This window comes from Python bivittatus, unplaced genomic scaffold (genome assembly GCF_059951505.1).
Source record: "Python bivittatus isolate LINGU-HERP-01145 unplaced genomic scaffold, Pbiv_v1 ctg000480_np1212, whole genome shotgun sequence".
NCBI lineage: Eukaryota > Metazoa > Chordata > Lepidosauria > Squamata > Pythonidae > Python > Python bivittatus.
In genome coordinates this window covers 71922106-71942876 of record NW_028277075.1, presented here as the reverse complement: position 1 = coordinate 71942876, position 20771 = coordinate 71922106, and the positions used below count along the sequence as shown (strand labels likewise).

At 43.1% G+C, this 20771-nt stretch overlaps 1 protein-coding gene across 3 annotated transcripts in view; it reads right to left on the bottom strand.

The window, feature by feature from the left end:
- CNOT12 (CCR4-NOT transcription complex subunit 12) overlaps positions 1-18800 on the bottom strand; it is a 30455-nt gene extending 11655 nt beyond the window's left edge. The window contains exons 1-6 of one of the 3 annotated variants that reach the window (XM_007435480.3): positions 18616-18800; positions 12124-12262; positions 10372-11149; positions 9109-9181; positions 6434-7861; positions 3243-4960 (exon numbers count right to left, since the gene is read on the bottom strand). In XM_007435480.3, the coding sequence (XP_007435542.2) occupies positions 3243-4960; positions 6434-7861; positions 9109-9181; positions 10372-11149; positions 12124-12262; positions 18616-18678 (4199 nt within the window). In that variant the 5' untranslated portion in view covers positions 18679-18800. The remainder of the gene's footprint in view (positions 1-3242; positions 4961-6433; positions 7862-9108; positions 9182-10371; positions 11150-12123; positions 12263-18615) is intronic. The other 2 variants (XM_015889330.3, XM_007435479.3) reach the window with 2 other exon arrangements.
- Positions 18801-20771: the final 1971 nt, after the last annotated feature.

Sequence of the window (20771 nt, the reverse complement as noted above, 5' to 3'; positions counted from 1 at the left end):
TTTTTTTTTAAATCAAAAGCAGAGATTTTTATCTGTTTTCCTTGGACATCACTCTCCTAAAAAGTCTCAGGGGTGGGGGAAACATAAAATTGTTTGGCAGGTTAGAGTTAAGCCTTTCCCTTCTCCCTTGCTTGCATCCTCATCCTTTTATGCTGAGAATAATTTCCTCCTGAGACAGCTTTCCTTTAACAGAAATAACTGTTAAGGTCATCTTATCTATATGCAACAGGATATGCAACCTGTTAATAAGACAGGAAAAGCTAGCTGGGATTTCTTGGAATTACAGTCTGGAGGGTGATTGAGAGGAGAGGACCGACACACAGTTAATCAATATAGAGTGAGCCTTGACAATTATTTAAATTAAACCACCAAATTCAGTGCCAAAATACACCTCTCAATGTATGTTAGACAACTTGAAAATATTGTATTAACCCAGACTCTGAGTTGGGAGAGAGAAGCAGGATGCCCTTAACATTATCTAGAAATCTTCTTCTTCCCTACTGATTCTTTTAACCAACTCTGACAGTACTTCTTCTGAATAAGAACAGCTCTTGTTCATCTTTAAAACTGTGTGTGCCCTTGATTGTCATGTCTTGCATCTCCTTGACCCTCTACAGAAGCCAAATGAATATCTATAAGCATCTTTTACTAGGTCACATGAACTACATGATGGCAATTTCAAACTACTTAAAACTGATAACTTTTTTCTTCCAACATCTAGAGATACAGTATGTGGAGAACATAATAGGATGACATCAAGAATTTGCTGCATTTTTACTGTTTTGCAGAAGGATATCTCTGTTTCTTTATACAATTTTGCAGAAGTACTTTCTCATATGCTCTTCCTTCCTTTCATAATTTCAAGCAGTGAGGGCATTCTGGAAGAATGAGCTAAGAATCTAGATGCCTTATTCCATGCAGTGAGATGAATTCCTCTAATAGTAGGATATAGGGAGAAATTGGTTATAAGCCACAGAAAATGAGGTGAACATACTGTAAATGGGGCATATGTTTATATAAACTGAAAATGGGCCCAATATCAGTGTAAAACTGAGAAAAAGAGAATGACAGAGTAAGAATAGCAGGCTACAATTCTGCATTCCTGTCAAGCTAATTTGTTTTCAAAAATATTATTTCTTCAGAAAAACCAAAAGAGCCATGGTTCCAGAATTGAGGATCTCCATGGGGTAGTTCTGTTCCACTACTCTGGCAAAAGACAAGCAAAGATTGTTCCATGTTTCTTACCACCCACATTATTTTTCCCTTTGGAAGTGTTGCCTCAGAACAATCTACTAAATATAAGATAAACAACATCTTGCTCAGGATAGGTAGGAAGTTCTGCTGCAACATTATTCCACATGTGCTCTAAATCTCACAGCCACACTTAATCTCCATCAAGGTCCAGGGGTTCAACAGGAAAGGTACATTAAGGTCATGTCAGGATAAGGTTTAGTTTACATTAGCTATAAGTCCTTGCAAAGCACTGCTTGCTGTCATTAGCCTTGTAACATTACACTTTACTTTTGTTTTTTTTTTACTGGAAGCTGCATGACAATTCATGCAGAGAAGCATAAGTAGTAGAAGATCAAAACTGGAATGTGAGAAAGGGGCTGATAAAACTGATCATTGAGAAGCTGTCAATGCTGTAGGGACATCTAAGATCAGGAAAATAGAATCAATAATAAAGTCAAAATATATACCTTAAAAAGGAATAATCTCATGGTCTGCTTAATAGAATGGATTCTGAAGGTCCTTGGTATTCCTAGCCTCATAAATTTTGAGAAGAATTTAGGTACTAGCTAGTAGAATGTAGAAGAAACAAGACACTATTGGCCAGAAATTACTGATTAGTATTGCTTTTTAGCTATGATCCTTCAGCTTTAAGAACCAAAATTCAAGCTTTGTGGAAAATGGAGAAATACCAGAAAGGCCAAAGTGGGATGTACATCTCATCGTAGGTAAAATATCCAGGGAAGAGATAAGGATGATAAAAAATACACTACAGGGAAAAGAATTATGGATATTATTTTACATTCATCTCAGAGAATACAAGAACATGGCAGGAGAGATCACCATCGGAGAGAAAGAGTTAGTTGATTTTGTGCATAAAAGACACGGAACCCACAGATATAGACAGCTAATTGAAAATCAAGCACTAAACAGAATTTAGAAAATAATAAATCCCCCTGCTTTCCCTTCTAGTGAATATGGCAGCTACCCAAGACAAGATACTACAAGGGATGAACTACTGATCATACAGCAGCAAATGGAATAGCACTTGCAGAAAACCCCACTCTAATTTTACGCATTTCTCTGATCATTTAGAGCAAGTAAAAATAAATCTGATATCTGTATATTCATTCTGCAGCAGCTTTGGTATCCTGCTGCATTTTCCCAGGTAGAAAATCAGAGCAGTGTTAATTGTAATTACTAGGTCTACACGTGGGGTTTTTGGCCAGATGATAGAGTGCCAGAAAGCACAGCTTCAAGCGTCATTGGGTACCATTATTTCTCTCTGTTTGTCTCTCTCAGCATTAACACATAGCATATTATATTCACTTTCCACTTGTGGCTATCCGGGTCATTCTTACATCCTCCCTGCCCTATAATTTAAGGTAAGGATGGACAATCTTGGAAACACATATGTTTTTAAGCATCAGTTCCCAATGGCCTAGCTAGCAATTGTACTTCAACAACCAGTGAAAAGTACAATTTATTTCCCACTTGGTTTAAACCATCCTTCCCCAGCCTGAGCATTCACCAGAGATGTCACCTTCAACTTCTAGAATTTCAGTTCATCACGGCCATTACCGAGAATTCTGGAAATTGAAACCACACATCTGATATGGGTCCAGTTGAGATAGGCTGCTTTAGACAAGAACAGAACTGAAACAGCAACCATCTTAACTGTAAACTGTAATTCCACAGTACAGCACTATGGGCATTACAAATTTGGGCTCTTCCGAAGCTTTCTGACTTTCAAAGAAAGTTACAACCTATTTCATCAACCCTACATCACAAAGAACTATAGACCACTCAGTGCACCAACAACTGGTTATTTGCAGGGATAAAGGAAGCACAGCCAAGCACAGTAGGATATGAGCAATTACTCATTAATTATTTACCATGGTTGATTAACAAATTAATGCAAGAGCAAAATTAATTGCCACTTTAATTCCTTGTGTTCATTCATCCCTTGCTTCTTTGCATCTCAACTATCAGATAATTGTAACAGCTTTTACCTCTCTCCAGATTCTGGTATTGCTCCTTGATGCTGCATCACATCATCATCTAAACCAGTAGCCCCAAAGTGATGGCTCTGGTCCCCATGTGCCACTTCAGTCCCGTCCAAAGCCTTGGGTCTCAAATCAGAAACATCTGCGTTTTCAGTGCCAGATACATCCACATCATTGAATAAATCTGCTTGTCCATCATCATGTTCTCTGCCTCCCTCTGCATTCACAGATCTTGTATTTGATGAGGCAGATGAAGTTTCCATGCCAATAGGAAGAACCCAGTCAAGCTGCTTCTCCACAGGTTTTTTATAAGCTTCTAAGCTCTCAACTTTTAAGTCACTGGAAATAGCCAAACTTCCAAGGCCAAGATCTTCAGTCCATTCAGGTTCCCCTTCTCCAATTCCTCCGGGTTCGTCCATGGCCAAATTTGTTAAGTTCCCAGCTTGATGTGCTAGGCTGTCAGTTGATTCCTCCAAACTGACTGCAACTTTTTGATCAGATAAATCTAATGAGCCAAATTCAGCAGTTAAATCATGTCCTGTAGCATTGATCTCCTCGCTTCCTGAGAAATCAGGGTCTTTGACCCAATCTCCTGCACCAGGAGGAGTGCTCTCTCCTGGTTCAAATTCCCTCAAGTTATAGTCATCAAACCAGACTGACCTTTGGGCACAGAACTCCTGATTATCAGCCTCCCTTTGAGAGTTACTGCCTTTGATTCCACTACCTATTCCAATTCCACAGCCTGTCTGGCCGTCATATTCTTTGGCTCCATCAGGTTTACCAGCACTGAACTCATCACCTTGGTTTGGGGCAATTTCTGTATCACATCTGTTAGCCCAGTCAGACTGTCTGACATTCAGTTTAAACTCTGGACAGCTGCCATCCTCAAAGCCATATGTATCTGGTCCTGGTTCCTGCTGGGAACTAATCTGCGGTTCTGGATGATTCTGAGGTTCACTAGATTGTTCCACTTGATGGGCACAGAACTCTCTTTGTGGTTGACTAGTACCACTGCCAGAATCAGATTCACTAGGCCAGCCTAAATTGCTGGCACTGAACACAGAAACTGGGGAGCTGTCATCTGAATGTTTGACACTGAACTCTGCTTCCTGGTGGCTCTCAATAGTGCATTTGCTAGGCACCTTTGATGATTCAGGGCTGACATCTGATTCTGGACAACTGACATTTTCCACATGGCATTTGCTCGGCCAGTCAGTTGTTTCAGCAGCACCAGCATGATAGTGGCTGCTCCAACCTGCCTTCTCAACTGCAAACTCACTACTTTGTTGATCACTGCCAGCACTGCAGAGTGTAGGCCAGCCTGGCCTCCTCATATAGGGTTCTGTGTCCTGACCCTCAGTAGTACTGATGCTGTATGTGCTGCTCCAATCTGACTCCTCAGTGGGATGATCAGCACAATGGCTGCCATAGGAAGTGAGCCATTCTTCTTGCCCTGGACTGGAACTGCCCAATAATGGTGATCCTCTAGCCCATTCCTGCTGGCTGGAACCAAATTCCATATCCTGACTTTTGGCATTACCAACAGTATATGAGTTTGACCAGTCCCGCGAGCCAGTGCCAAACTCTCGATCCTGTTCTGCTTCTCCAGGCCATTTTACTTGGGTCTCATCAGCAGTCCAACCCAAGCCAAAGGTATCAGAACGATCAGCACCTACGATGCCAAACTCACTATGAAGGTCCTTCCGTGACCATCCAAGAAGATCCTAAAAAAAGAGAAAAAGACCACAAAAACAAGGCAAAGGGGAAAACTGCATGAGATTATTGTTATGGGCAAAGGGTTGGAATAATAAATTAGAGGGACGTGAATCACAAGAAGTACAAATTATACAAAGTGAAGGGGAAAAATCTAGGAACTATCCATATTTTAGTTTTTTTAAAAATTCAAAGTATTTTAGCAGAAATCCATATTCTGCATACAAAAGATCCCAGTTTCAGTCTCTATTTCTAGATGGAGTTGGAAAAGACCTTTGACAGCAAGTTTTAAATATTTTAGATATTAAGAGGTAAAAATGTGTGGTTCTCCAGATATTGCTGAACTGTAATTCCAGCAACTTCATAATGGGCAATGTTACTGGGGCTTCTTGGAGTTATAGTTCAATAATGAGAGCCACAAGTTCCCCACCTTTTGTATGGACCACTGACTTTCAACTGGTGAGTTAGGATCCACAACTAAACAATTGATCCAAAAGTAAACATTAGAAATAAAGATTGGCCCCAGTTGTGAAGAGTCTAAAAGTACTGATGAGACAATACTGAACTAGATGGACCAACAGTCTGACTTCATGGCAGCTTTCCACATTCCCAACCTGTGCATGGACTGTTTCTTAATGGAAGCCGCTTCCCATAATAAGACTATATTATCTCTACATGTAACTAATGATTCTATTCATAGTTAAGATATATATCCACAGGTTTGAAAGCTATATCCAATTGTAAGTAAATGTAGTATATTATAAATACCAAAGATATAGCTAATTCTCATGTTCTTAAGTAGAAAAGCACTATGATGTATAAAAAATGTAAACATGAAACATACCAATAAAAATAAACAATCAGCTTTAAGGAATAATTCAGATACTTTGCCAACAAAGATGGGAAAAGTATACAGAAGTTTATATGGCCCAGTTGGAAGAGAAAACAGCATCCACTGGAAATTAATTTATCAGCCCACTTGGTTTCTCAGCTTTCAGAACCACCATATCAATGGGCCCTTAATGGAATCAAGCCTCCCTCAGTAATTGATGTACATAACTTAAATGCTTATTGACTAAGAACAATAGCATTCACTCTTAGACAAGAGTGTAACGGACTCAAACTATAGTTTCTTAATAGCCAAGAAGTCCAACAATCAAAAGTCCCTTTGCTGCACAAAGAGAACTGGATCTGGGAAGAGGAAGTTCTCCCAGAATGACTGGAGGATTATCTCATATGGTAGCACCTTTCAGCTCAGCCTCTGCATTCTACAGCCACCTAACCAGTTTAACTACTTTGCAGGTTTCTCATTAAAGACAACTTGCTGTTCTTAAAGACAAGCCCTGGCTCTGTCATCTAACTGGGCAGGAATGTACACTCATCTAAGCATGCTTGTGTCCATTTAACGCCTTCTATGCCAGGTTCTTAAGAGCACTGAAAAGTGGATGCCAGTAAGATCTTAATACTGAGTGCAATGTTTTCACCTGTGGTCCTGTGGGGTCTTCCACCTTGGGTGAGCTCCTTCTCTTTGTATCATCAGCACTGGGTGGAGGAGATGCCAGAAGCTCATCCAGCCAACGTGAACTAGGATCAGGTTCAACTCCATGCAGCAGGTCAGAGTTCCCCATCTTGGCTTCCTGTGCCACACACAGGGCATCAGAGTCTTCCTGACAAGAAGCAGCCGTCTGCACCTGGGCACCTTCTGAGAACAAGATGCAAGGCTCTGCAGGAGGAGCAGTCTGCTCTACACTTGGCAATGGCTCCATTGCTCGTAGAGCCCCTTCCTCATGGGTTGGGGAAAAATGGAGGAAAGCATCATGATCCTCTTGAAAAGTAACCTCTTCTGCCACCACAGGGCCTTTTAGATTGGGGCTATCATTCTTTCTCTGAACAGAGGGACCACCAGGTGCTGACAACTCAAGGGTACATTGGGATTCTAGCTGCCCCTCAATCTTCTTCCAGTTCCTTTTAGCTTCCTCGCAGTTGCTGGCACTGTACCCACTAGTCTCAGTCTCCTCCCCTCTCCTGATTTGTCCCTCTGGACCTGTCTCTTGATCTAATCCCTGAAGGGGAGGGATCTCTCCACCCAATTCTGCTTCCAAAAGGTTGTCATCATCGTGTTCCTTAATGGGAGAGTTGGGAGGAGATACTAGTCTCTTCCCACCAAACTCAAGACCCTGATTAGGGAATGACCATTCAAATGACTGTGACAGACTCCAACTAGACTCCCCTCCTAAAGTCTGCTCTACAGATAGGCCCTTTTCTCTTGGCAGTGCAGCTAAGGAACCTCCTAGTTCTTCCCTGACCATTTTTTTACCCCGTGGTTGCACTACTCCCTCTGAAGCACGCCGCTGAACTAGTTGGGGGGCCTTGTCCTCAAAAGGAGGCATCTGTGCTTGATTTTCGAGATAATCTTTGTCCCTACCAAGTAGGGTATCTGGTATGCATGAAGGGGAACCTGGAGGCTGATCAGAACTAACATGGCACTTTGGAAGAATGCTAGGGGAGCCGGGGGACTCTGAGACTCCCATAAGACATTGGTGAGACTCCAGATTATATTCAACAGGCGGATGGATCAAACTGGCATGATGTTCAGGAAGAAGAGGGACCTCAGGGTATCTTGCAGAAACACTTGCCAAACCTGAGAGCAAGGACTGTCCTGGAGAAGTCTTAATGGGGGATCCTGGAGGCCAGGGATCTGCAATGGTCACAGGGGAATCTGCAGTCTGAACATGACTGACAGAGACTTCCAGAGGACTTCTGGAGGGTTTAGCAGATCCCTCAGGGGAGCCTGGTGAAAGCAGAGCTTCACTACATGGGACATCTGTTGGAAAGTATGGGGCACCAGGGGGTTGGGTTGTTTCAGAAGGGGCATCAGGAGATCCAGGTGTGACTCTGGAAGAGAGTTTGGTCTGGGGGAAAGAGACAAACAGAAAGAACAAATTAAACTACTTTCTTTTCCTGAAACCTTCCTCAAAAATCTAGCAAAATCTTGGACCTAAACTCTTGCATCCTATAGCCCAAGAATATTTAGAATATAAGGATATCTGGCCCAATTGTGTCCCTTTTCCTTGAATCACCCCATAGGCAGCATCTTCCTGCTTTTACACACCAAAAACTATCCCACACCTTGAAAAACTCTCCCCAAAATACCATCTCCATATTGTTAAAGCCAGAAGATAATGAAATGAAAAATATGGAACAGGAAGGGAAAAAGAGAAGCTGAAGAAATCAGTCAACATTCTGCAGTAACAACAAAATGACATGCCCCACCCCAGCTTTTGCCTTCTTTTCTACTAGATTTACAAAAAGAGAGAGCGCAAAACAAAGCCAAGCGAGGTAAAACACACCCAATGAGCTGATGGCCCTTCTTCCTTAAGTAAGGCAAATGGAGTTAATCATTACCATCACCCATTCTGAGCAACCAGCAAGAGGATGCTGTGCCTTCCCTACTAGCAGATTTGGCTACAAGCCGAGCAGTGGGAACTGTTTCATACATACCTGGCAGGTCGTTGAACTACATACTCTGAGTCACAGCTGCTCCCTTCCCTCCAGCTACAGCCCCATAACTTTGCATTAGCTTTGGTTCTCTCTATCAAGTTAGCCTGAGCCAGAGGGTTTTTTTTTTTTTTTTAAGATCTGAAGAAACATTGCTCTCTTTCTGTTCTTCCTTGCTTGGAGGCGAGGTGGTTAGTAAAAAAAAAAAAGCACTGGAATAACTACCTAGACTCTTATGATCTACTAACCAGCATAGCTTGGATTTTTGCACTCCTGGTAGTGCTATTCAGGGTGGGAAAATATAAACGTATATCAAAATATCTGGGGTTAACATCTAATACAGCTAGCAGAAACATGCTAGCTGAAACATCAAGCACCTGGACAAAACAGCATGTAGAATTGTTTCTTTGTTTACAATGCCATAACCTGTGCCCAAAAGAACAACCAATTTGGCCTAAGACAACCAGGAGCAATGCATGAACGTGTACTGCTTGCGAGGGTTATCACTCTCTTCTTGAGGAGAAGCATTAGTAGAGAAAGGAGACACGCACCCTACAGGGAGGGAGCCTGGAAGGAGAGAGGTGGCAGATACCCCTGAGACAGAAGAGAGTCTGGAGGGAGAGAAACCAGTGGAGGAATTGCGGTGCTGCAGATAACTCACACCAGGAGAAGACAGTGGACTGCTGGGTCCAAGTTGGTCTCCTTCACAGCTCATGCTAGTCTGGCTGGAGCTGCTAACAGAAAGATGCATTATCATTACAGAACAGAACCACCTTCCATTACTTTAAATAAAGGCAGGATGAATACCAAGTAAATCAATAACCTCATAAACCGGAAGTAAGGATCCTGAATCTAAAGCACATACAGACAACCTAGAGCCCTCAAAGGTCTTTCACAGGGCCACTGCTTACCTTAACTCTTTGGGATGTCAGTTTCTCCACATACATACTACTACAGCCATTGCACTAAGGAAGTGGGCATGTGAAGATGCACTCCTAGGTTGTTGCACAAGCTTCCAGAAACTGAGAAGAACCATTTTCAAGGAGAGAGAGTGGAGTGGCTTTAACTTCCTCCAACTTAAGCTATCTGGAATATCACAATTTTTCCACTTCTAGTAGCAGTGGAAAACAGCCACTTTCCTTGTATCTTCCTGTTCCAGCAACAGGGGGATGTCCAAAGACTAGAGCTCTCAAAGCCCATAAAAATGGCCCATCCCTATTTTAAGAGCATCATGCCCATCAGATGCATAATCCACATACGAATGGGGAAATATTCATGCCTGATCTAAATGAACTGATTATACTGTTAAATGCAAAAATTAAGGGCATCATACCCATCACAAGCGTAATCTACATAAGAATGGGGAAGCTATTCATGCCTGATCTAAATGAACTGATTATACTGTTAAATGAAAAAATTATGGAAATTTTAAGTCTTGCTGAATATTCCAAGCATCTTCAATTTCATCTGATGTCATCTCCTCTACCTTGTCAACAGATCTGAGAGCTGCCATCACTTGCAACCCTATATTCATTATAACTGTGATTTTGCAATGATGGAACTGTGGAAAATATGCTCAATTCCAGACGTGATTAGTCAGAGGAAAGTCATATCAGGCTGAATGAGATTGACTCCAAGTATACATATATGGGAGGACTGGAATCTTAAAAAGGTGACAACCTAATCTTTTATTCTTAGATTAGAGGAAGGATTTACCCCTGCTAGTGCCAAATGTAAAAGAACAAAGAATGAAACTGCCAGGTACATTTGGCGCATTAGTTTCATTTTTCTTGGAATGCTAGAGCTAGAATACCTACTAATCCAAAACCAATCTATGTTCTAAGAATGCACTGGATGAGCCACACAGCAAAGCTGAACTTCCAAGGCTACTCAGAAGGATCCACTGTGATTATCTGAACCTCACCTGTCTGTAGGAAGGAAAACCACATTTCTTTTGACCTCTGCCTCGGGCTGTTGAGATTCAGGCACATGCTGCCCATTTGAGCTCCTACTTTCTTCCTTTAATTCCGTGTTCCTTGACAATCTCCTCTCCTTAACTTCATAGGAGACTCGATAAGCAGGACCTTCTGGATCTGTTCCTACTCCTTCTTCTCCACTGGAACTCCTCCGGAAAGCCACATAACCCTTAGGCCCCAGGTGAACAGCTGAACCACCATCCTGGCTGAAGAAAGAGCGTACTAGCCGAGGCCTGTCAGAGCTGATTGGAGCCTCGTTGCTGGGTTTTTCTATTTTGGCCAAGATTTCCTCCACTGTAGTCCCAGGAAAACGCTCCGGCTTGGTTGCTACTGGCACCGGTTTCACTTTAAAGGGGAGCGTGCATTTGTGTATACTAGAGGATTCTCTACATTCCTCCCCGGAAGCTCCTTCGATAGCACTGGATTTTTTTGTGGGCTCAGCATCTTCATTATCTTCAGATAACTTGCCTGCAGTGGAGAAAGAAGATGAAACTTCTTTCCCATTGGTAATTTCTCTTGGAGAGCATTTCAGGTTAAAGGAAAGACGCTTTACAGTACTGCCAGCTCCACTGCTATAAGGCTTAGGCCCAGCCAACAAATTGATCTTTTCTGCAGAAGGCACCTCGGAAAGAGACTGACGCAGTCCAGGCCTAGGTTTCACTGGCACAGCTGGCTTAGGAAGAACACAGGGCTTGGGTTTCACGGGTGGCTTTGGACGAGCATCCCCTGAGGGGAAAGAAAAGCATTGAATAGGAAATTAAATGTTGACACATAGCCATTAAATGATAGGACTCCAATATAAGAATTCTCAGTCTAAAGACAAAAAACTGAAATCACTATTATTAATGCTGTTTATGCTTAATTTCCCAATTTTCAGAGGATACTATTGCAATCTGTGCTCTATGCTGAGAAAAGGTTCAGTGGTCTACTGTCTTCCTGGCAAGCACAGAGTAGCTTGCTTCTGAAAAAATTAAGTCCTCTCATCCTTTTAACAGGACAAGCTTGTTCAGAGATTATAAGAATCTGTGGTTAGGCAAGTGCAACAGCATGCATGCATTCCAAACATCATTGTTTCTTTCCAATAAAAGGATGTAAGCAGCGCTGAGCTGAAAATGGGGTGGCAGGGAGGAAGTAAGGTGGGCATCATTTCTTAACATTTTCCATGAAGACGGCATGCAACTTCAAACCCAGGTCAGACTGGACAAACTTCTGGCTTATCAAACCTGCAAATCTCAGATGACAAAGAAAAATATAGCCTGTGAAAGACCTTGTGGATTGCATTTAGGTGCAACAGTCTCAGGCTAAAAAGTAGGAACAATATTTGGTATGACCACCAGGTTAACGTGGTTAAAGCTCCTGGTGGATTTTATCACTTTAGACTATGGGAGGAGGGAAATGTTGGAATCCTATCTTATGTCCTGAAACAGTAACAAAAAAACCTTCCTGAACCTACAAATCTAGAATAGCAGCAAGAGGTATTCTAGTTTAGCGTTCAACATTTCAGAAGGGGAAAGGAGAATTATGCCTAAGAGTACATCAGAAAATGTTCTCCCATATATGCAATTTGCAAGTCCAGAAAGAGCCATTTCCTATAACATTCAGCACTTAATTCTTAGGAGAACCACTCCCTTAACATCAACAGAAAACCTGGCAGATCACCATGTGTAAGGAACCCAGTTCTGTTGCCCCTTGGGACATACCTATCTCAGGGCTGCTGGAAGGTGCTTTGGATTCTTTACGGCCATTGGCAGCAGTAATGGAAAATGAAGAACACAGCGACTGAGGTTTAGAATCCATCGCATCAGGCTGGGACTCAGAACTCAGCATAAAGGCCAGCCCCTAGGACACACATACACACAAAAAAAAGATTAGGCATTTTGCAAACTATCTCAAGAGATAATCAAGACTTATCTGATGGCACAGCATGGATGTTAAACCATCAAAATGAAAATGCCCCAATGCATTTGCTTACTATTTTTAGCTAGATTTTAGCTTTAACATAAGGCGCCGTTCCTTCTCTCTCAAATGCACACACACAGAGTCAGTCATTTTAGGCCACTCCCAGGGCAGGCTGGAACAAGGATGAAGGGAGCAGGACTCTCACAAGCAACCAGGTCATGACTCACACTGAAGGATCAGAACCTCAAATGTATCGGGTTTTAGGCTTCGTAGCCTATGCTACTGCCTTTTCTGCACAGTACTGCCCTTGCATCACCTTCGTCACACCCTCTCCTCCCTGGCCAACTTGCTATTCTCTCCTTTTAATGCCAGATCTGCCTCTTCCACCCTGTGCTGCTTTTTCTTTCTTTCTTTCTTTGTTGTTAGCTCTTGTCACTTCGCCACAGCACTCCCATTTGGCTGCTTTTCTAATCAGAGCCATCCTCCTCCTTCCAAGTTCCTTTCAGCCACCTCCCTCTCCCCCCAGAAATGGGAGAATCTCAGCTCAGCGCCATCCCAGCTGCATATGCTCCCAACCAGGATATGCAGGGTAGGGAGTAAACATCTGGAGTGCTTCCCCTCTCCTGATTTCTCAATCACTTGGCAGAGCCACTGGAATTCAATGAGGTAAAGCTGGGGCCTGCTCCCATCACTACAGCAACGACCTCCCACTAGATTTCAGGAATGGGCCAAACTCTTTCTAAGAAGGGAAACAGCCAGCATCTTGGTTACAGAGAGCATGTGCTGCAGAAACCGTTCCAACTGGCTATATTCAAAACAGAAGTGAACCCCAGAATGAGGCTGGAGGAGGGCTCATGAAGAGCTCCCCTTTAGTCATACAGAAAAAGCTGGCACAATGGCCAAAGGAAGGAGATTGAGTATCCCTGAAAGAATATAAAGCAACCCTCATACTTAGCCTGTTTCTTGGAGACCAGCAAGCATCTTCTTCTAAGCCTGAATGAGGGAGACTAAATAGCTGACTGACAACTCTCCTCTTGCTGCTTAGCTCTTCATCTCATCTCTTTATATCTACAAGCCAACCTCTCCTGCAGATAACACTGATTCAGGTTGAATCTTTGCATTACCCACATACAGGTAATCCTCATTTAACAACCACAATTGGGACCAGCAAGTCAGTTGTTTAGGCGAAGCAGTCACTAAGTAAAACCACAATGGTGCTTATGATCTTACTTCAGCTTTCCTTTGCTTTACAGACCTACGAAGGTTGTAAATGCAAGGACTGGTCGTAAAGTTACTTTTTCATCAGCACTGTAACTGTGAACAGTCACTAAAAAATGGCAGTCACTAATCGAGGACTACCTGTACTGTTGTTTTCTATCATCTTCTCTCTTCTTAATCCTAATTCCAATTATGCACAGCCCTGCCTCTTGAAGTACCATCCAATACCGACTACTTAACCTGTTTTGATCTACAAAGGTGCCCAACAGTTACAATGGTTGGAATTTCTGGGAGTTGTAGTCCCAAGATATCTAGAGAATCAGGCTGTAGAAGGCATTTGTCAACCAGGGTGAAGCTGAGAGACTTCAGTGTGCCAGATATAATGTAACATAATATCAAACAATTCAATCCAGTCCACACATAAAGTTAAGCTACATAAATGTTACTTGTCTCTGAAAAAAATAACGTATATGGAGAAAGAGTGAGAAATGCATTCATGATATTAGATGGCTTACATTTTTCCCCACACTTTAAAGAATGATATCCATGTAAAATAAGTATGAAGTAACCTTCAAAGAGGAAGTACATACTTTGGGAAAATATACACAATGAGTAAACAAAGAACCAGGAAAAAAACTTTGTTTGGCTGAGGATATCACATGATGAAAAGAATTCATTGAGTTTTTGAATAGGAAGAAATTATCACGGTAGAATTCTTCTCCTTACAGTATTTCATGTTGCAAGAAACCTGGGGGTAGAGGGGAGGCTTTCTTCCATACTTGTTCTACATTTTGGTTTGAAAGTCCCATAAACAAACTGATTTTTCTAGTACAGTCTCTCAAGTAGATGCAAGATCTAACATTAATCCTAACCCTAGACTTTTCTATAAAGCAGTTTGCTCATAGAAAAAAAATGTAGAGGGGGGCCTTAAAATTAATTGTAATGCATCTTTAAAGAAGGTTTTGAGGCAAGGAAACACATCATATTCTCTAAGTGAGCCCTGGGCTACAATGATGAAAAGTTGATATGCAGAAACGTAAATCTGTAAAATGACAAGTAAGCTACAAGAACATAAGAAAGGCAGGAAGGTCCAGTGTGCAAGAAAAGAAAGGCATATCTAAAGTAGAATAGTTATTGCTATCTACACAGAAATGTTCATTATACTTCCTTAGAATTTTGTGATGTAGGACAAAATTATTCCGCATTATATATGGGGAACTGAAACAGGGAGACAATGATTTAGCCAAGGCAGATAAATAAGGTAATGGTTAAGCACATATTTCAACTAAAGCATCTAAATCCACCTAGTTACTACATGGCAAGCAACTGAACAGAAAAAAGGGTTCCCTAGAACTTAAATCAGAATTAACATCTATTGCAACTTGAGATGTTGCAACTTTAAAAGTTGCAGAAGAACCCACCCCCACTCCCCCCACCCCAGATTATAATAAGGATCTGGTTGAGGAAATCCCGGGGAACAAGCAAATAGCAGAGAAAATGTAGAAGGAAGAAACTTCAGACACAGAGACGCCAAAAGGTATATGTGAAAAGGCAGCAAGTGCAAAAACGGAGCCAAGAAATAGAAATGACAGAATGCCCAAAGGGCACTGTTAAATATCTACAGACACTCCTGTTGTAAAGCATTCATACCTGCAAGATATTCAGTAAAACATCTCCTACAGAAATATCCAGAGAAGTATCATGTAGGCCTTTTCTGCACTATTGGTGGATTAAGCATCCATGACCATCAGTACTGATGCAACCTGTGACCTCCTAGCTCAAAACCAACTTGAAATAGAACAGCTTTATTTCTCTTGAGCAAAGATGGGGACCTTTGGCCTCCAGGTGGTTTAGACATCAATTCTCACTGTCCTAGTCAGCACAGGCAATGAGCATGGTAAAGAATGATAATCCAACAATATCTGCAAGGCTAAATTTCCCTTCATCTAAACTAAAAGGGCCACTGACACAGACCATACAATGCTTCTTATACCAGTTGCCTTCTGCAACATAAAGTCTTGTTCCTTATTTTCTCCAAGGAATCCAAACAAGTTTCCCCAAATTATTACTTTATAATTCTTTCTTTTCCCACTACCTTTTTTAAAAAAATGCTGATCAGCAATAATTGAAGTATCTATTATAACATAGCAATAAACCTTCTATTGCAATATATATTTCTTGCAAGCTTGTACTAAACTAGGTGTCCCATTTGGTTTGAAAATGTGACTCATGATATGTAAACTCTGCCTCTCTCCATTCTGAGGAGTGTCCCTGCACCATTATCTGTTCTACATGCAATCTAGCCTGAATTTAAAACTGTAGCAAAGACAGAGAATTGGGTGAAATTAATAAACCCCTATTACTTTCAGATACCTTTGCCTCTAAAACCACAGCTGAAATTGATTTTCTTTTTCCACTGTACTTTTAAAAAATCAGAACTCCTCTATCATTTATACAAGCACTCTTGTATAAAAGGATTGGATGGACATAGACAGAAAGGTAAACTGACTAATCACTCCCCACCCACACTCCCCCATTTACATTTTAGCAATTCTGTGCTAAAAGGAAAAAAAATAGATAAAAGAAGAAACCCTTGCAAAAAAACAATAGGTAAAATTGAATTCTCCTTCCATAGAATGTTAGCAGCCACATGGGAGGTCTTATGAGGAAAGGGCTGAGGGGGTTGGGGTTACCTCCACAGTAGTGACAGGTGCTCCAAAGGTGGAAAAGTGATGTTTCCTCAGCACAACTATCTCTTCTCAAAGTGCTCCATTGTATGGGAACACATCTTGTGCAGCTAGTACTCAATCAGGCTACCAGTTGTATACATTATCATCTAAAGGTATTCATGATTTGGTCACATTTCTCAGTAAAGGAATGAGGCAATGAGGTCACCTCTTCACTGAAGGATAGTGACAATGGAATTAATGAAAAGAATTAAAAAACAGTGAAAACTTATCACCCTGTCATTCAAGGGCCCATCCTTCAATACTGTCTGAACTATAATATATATTCAAGCAAATCCCTTGCCATTTCTGGATTCTTATTTTGCATGTTACCCTTTTGATTCTGTTTATAAAATGTTTGCAGAAGGCAATGATTTATATGTGTGAAAAGTTCACACGTAAAAAGCAGTCTTCCTGAACTTGGGGAAGTTCCAGATGTGTGTGCACCAACACCCAGCCTTTTTCACCCAGAATGACCACTGATAAGAACCTTGGTGGGAACTGAAGTCCATAAACCTGCATGATGTCCTTGGTTAAAGAAGACTGCAAAAGAATCTTAATCTTAGCATGACCACAGCACATACATGAACATTATAAGAACAAGGATTAAAAGCCCTCATGGGATGGTTAACCAGGAGGGGCCTCCTTAGAGAAAGAACAGCAGTAGAAATGAGCAAGTAGGGGCAGATGGACTTATAAAAACTTGTAAGAATAGGGGTTTTAGATGAAACCACACTGGTTTAATAAAAACCCTTATGACATTATAATAATTTTATGCTAAAGACTGATAGCTGAAAAGCAATGTCAAAATAAACCTAACTGTCTTCCAAAGCTGTTTACATCCATTAAAAGAAAGAGAAAGAGCCCACTAGCTCAACCCAAGAAGACAGAGACACACAAGAGACGGGAGTGGAGGGGAAAGGAAGAGCAACATGCTGGCATTTATATGCAATTTAAACTGGGCTGATCTTTGCTTCCAGAAGTTCTCTCTTGCAAAGCAATTTGTGCCTCTTGTTCCTTCAGCTGAACCACCAAGGTAGCTAGATGAGGCCAGAATGTGCTACTCTTCCCGTCTCCAGAGAACTGTCTGTAGGATCTGATGTTCCGTCTGGTTGGTGGAGAAACCAATCTCTTGAGTCACTCCCCTCTTGTCATGATGTGTGTGTGTGTGTGTTTTCCCTGGGCAGGAATCGTCAGTGGCTCCTTTTAGTTCAAACTGATTTCCAAGCAAGAAATCCAAATAAAGAAATCCAAATAAAAACAGGGCAGATGTAGGAGCCTATCATAAAAATTTTGAAAGCAAAATGAAAATGCTGCCTAAAGATCAAAGAATACAATTCTGCTAAGCAGATAGGAACAGGGTTCTAAGAACTGGAAGGTATAGGGGATTTGTAGCATGTAATTTACTCAAACGGACAAAGAGAATAGATTATTCCTATCAGAGAAGGAGCTTCATGGTAAACAAGAAAAAAACAACTGGTTCCCCACAAAAGACAGAAACAATGATGCCAAAATGCCATTTGAAGAGTTCTCCCAGCCTGACTCAGACCACTCTTTTCCCAAGAAAGGCAGAAACAGAGAAAGAATGTGTTACTGTACAAGAATAGTTCAGAGAGTGTATTTTAGGGTCACAGAGCCTGCCTGCCTGCACTAATTGCCATTCAGTAACTTTTAAAAGGAGGTGTGTGTACCTGGAACCTCAGCCAAGAGAGGGAGTGGTTGGAGATAGGAAGCGTTGCAAAGAACTCCAGGCAGAAGAGGGTGGAAAGATTAAAAATAAGGGAGGAGGGTGCCAGCTAGAAAAACCGAGGCACCACACGGTTCCAAATGTCGGCAAACCATCCAGGCAAGGAGCAGCCGCCGGGGAGCCCAGGCGACACACAAAGTAGCGTAGCTCCTTGCCATATGGCACTAACCTCACCGGCCTTCCCGCTGCAGCCAGCCCGCCATCCCCGCCCCTGCTATCAGCCGGCCAGGTCTTCAGACCAGGCCTTTTACGAACCCTGCAGCAATCAGGGTCTCCAGAACGGATCGCCGCCGCGGTGCCTCAACTCCCCGCAAGCGACCTTCCTCACACCGTCCCGTCCCGTTTCCAAGCTCCCAACTCTAACATCTCGGGGGGTGGTCTCGGCCTCCCCGCTTTTCACATACGCCCACCATACCTTCGCGCTCCTTTCCCTTTTCCCGCACCCCCTTATCCCCGGCCTCGACCCCTCCCCCAACCTCTCCCGCCCAGAGCGTCCGGGCATCCCGCGACTTTCTGCAAGCCGAGATTTCAGTGCGCGGGATGCGAAAAGACACACGCGGCTGCCCCCTTCTCGGGGGCGGCGGCCGCGGAGGGCTCCTTACCAGGCTCGGCGATCCGGGGCCCGACAGAGGCTCCGGCGATCCTCGCACTGTTTGCATATTCATGACGGCCCTATCAAGGCCCAGGCTGGCCACGCCCGCTCTAATTCATATTCATGGCCGCGGAGACACCCAGCCCCACGTGTCACAGCGAGGAGGCCAGAGTGGTTGCGGAAAGGCCGGGCTTGCGAGGGAGCCTCAGCTTACGTTTGACGAGGGCCCGTTGCCTCCCGCCTTATTAAGGAAAAAACTGGTTTACGAGAACGGCTTAAAGGGTGGGGCTGTGCAGACGCGCCTCCCTTCTGTAACCTGAAGCATTTCTGCAATAACCTCCCCACCCTATGAGCATGGTTGTTAACGAGCCTGTGATTTGCATTTTAAGTCTGCGCAATAAATATGCGATGCTCATTCTCCCAGCTGGTTGCGTTCTCCTATAGTTATGACTAACGATCAAAACTTTGAAAGCAAGTCCTTGCCCGCGCAAGCCTCCAACCCACGCAGCTTTCTTTACTCGACAAGCACCAGTGTATATCAACTGCGTAGCTAATTTCCCTTCTCCCCTACAACCGGGGCGGGCAGCGAGCTAACAGGCGCTGCACCCACCCCAAAAGGAAGGCCGTCCCCTGTCCCTTGAAGCCCCGCCCAGATACCGATGATCGCAACTCTGTGGGGTGAGGCTGGGTGCCCTGGGACCTCAAACCTGAAACCTTCAGACTGAAGAATGTAGTTAATCGCTCTCAGCCTGCCCGGGCAACCACTTCGGGACAGAGGTTGGCTGGGGCGCCGCTCTTTCGCATTTCCTCTCTTTTAGGCTGTGACCCCAGAGTCGCTAAAAGTAAGGCCCGCTGATCTGAATATGAGTTACTTTTGAGAAAACCTGTATGCCGAACATGTGCGCTATTAACTTCCCTTACCATTAGCCAGAACGCCAAATCACATTAAGCCTGCCGCATTTTAGCGCCCTGTGCTCCATAAACCCAGCCTGTGTAACTAATCTTAGCAGCAGCCATCAAGTCAGTGCAGACTCTTAAGTACCAGTAGTCAGATTTTCTCTGGGATGATCTGTCCCCGACCTGGCCCTTCAAGTCTACCAGTGGTACACCCATCAGTGCTGTAAGGTAACTCAGTCCATCCATCTGGCTGCTGGTCATCCTTTTCTCTTTCCTTCCCAGCATTATAGCTAGGTCTTCACATAATGTGTCCAAAATATGATAATGTGAGCCTGGTCATTTATGCCTTGAGTGAGCGTTCTGAACTGATTTGTTCTATGATCCATTCCCCTTCATGGATCACTGCCTTGTCGTGGCGAAGGGGCTTGCGTAACTCAGTGAAGCCATGAGCTATACCGTGCAGGGCCACCCAAGACGGACAGGTCATGACAGAGAGTTCTGACAAAATGTGGTCCACTGCAGAAGGAAATGGCAACCCACTCCCGTATCCTTGCCAAGAAAACCCCATGGACAATGTTAAAAGGCTAAAAGATATGACGCCGGAAGATAAGCCCCTCAGGTCGGAAGGTGTCCAATATGCTACTGGGGAAGAGCGGAGGGCAATTCCAAGTAGCTCCAGAAAGAGTGAAGCGGCTGGGCCAAAGCCGAAAGGACGTTCAGCTGTGGATGTATCTGGAAGCGAAAAGAAGGTCCGATGCTGTAAAGAACAATACTGTATAGGTACCTGGAATGTAAGAACTATTAACCAAGGCAAGCTGGATGTGGTCAAACATGAGATGACAAGATTGAACATCGACATCTTGGGAATCAGCGAACTGAAATGGACGGGAATGGGTGAATTTAATTCGGGTGACCATTATATCTACTATTGTGGGCAAGAAACTCTTAGAAGAAATGGAGTTGCACTCATAGTCAATAAGAGAGTGGGAAAGGCAGTAATGGGGTACAACCTCAAAAACGACAGAATGATCTCAGTGCGTATCCAAGGCAAACCATTCAACATCACAGTCATCCAAGTCTATGCCCCAACCACTGATGCTGAAGAAGCTGAAGTTGACCGCTTCTATGAAGACCTACAACACCTTCTAGAACTAGCACCAAAAAAAGATGTCCTTTTTATCATAGGGGATTGGAATGCTAAAGTAGGAAGTCAAGGAGTAATCGGAATAACAGGCAAGTTTGGCCTTGGAGTACAAAATGAAGCAGGGC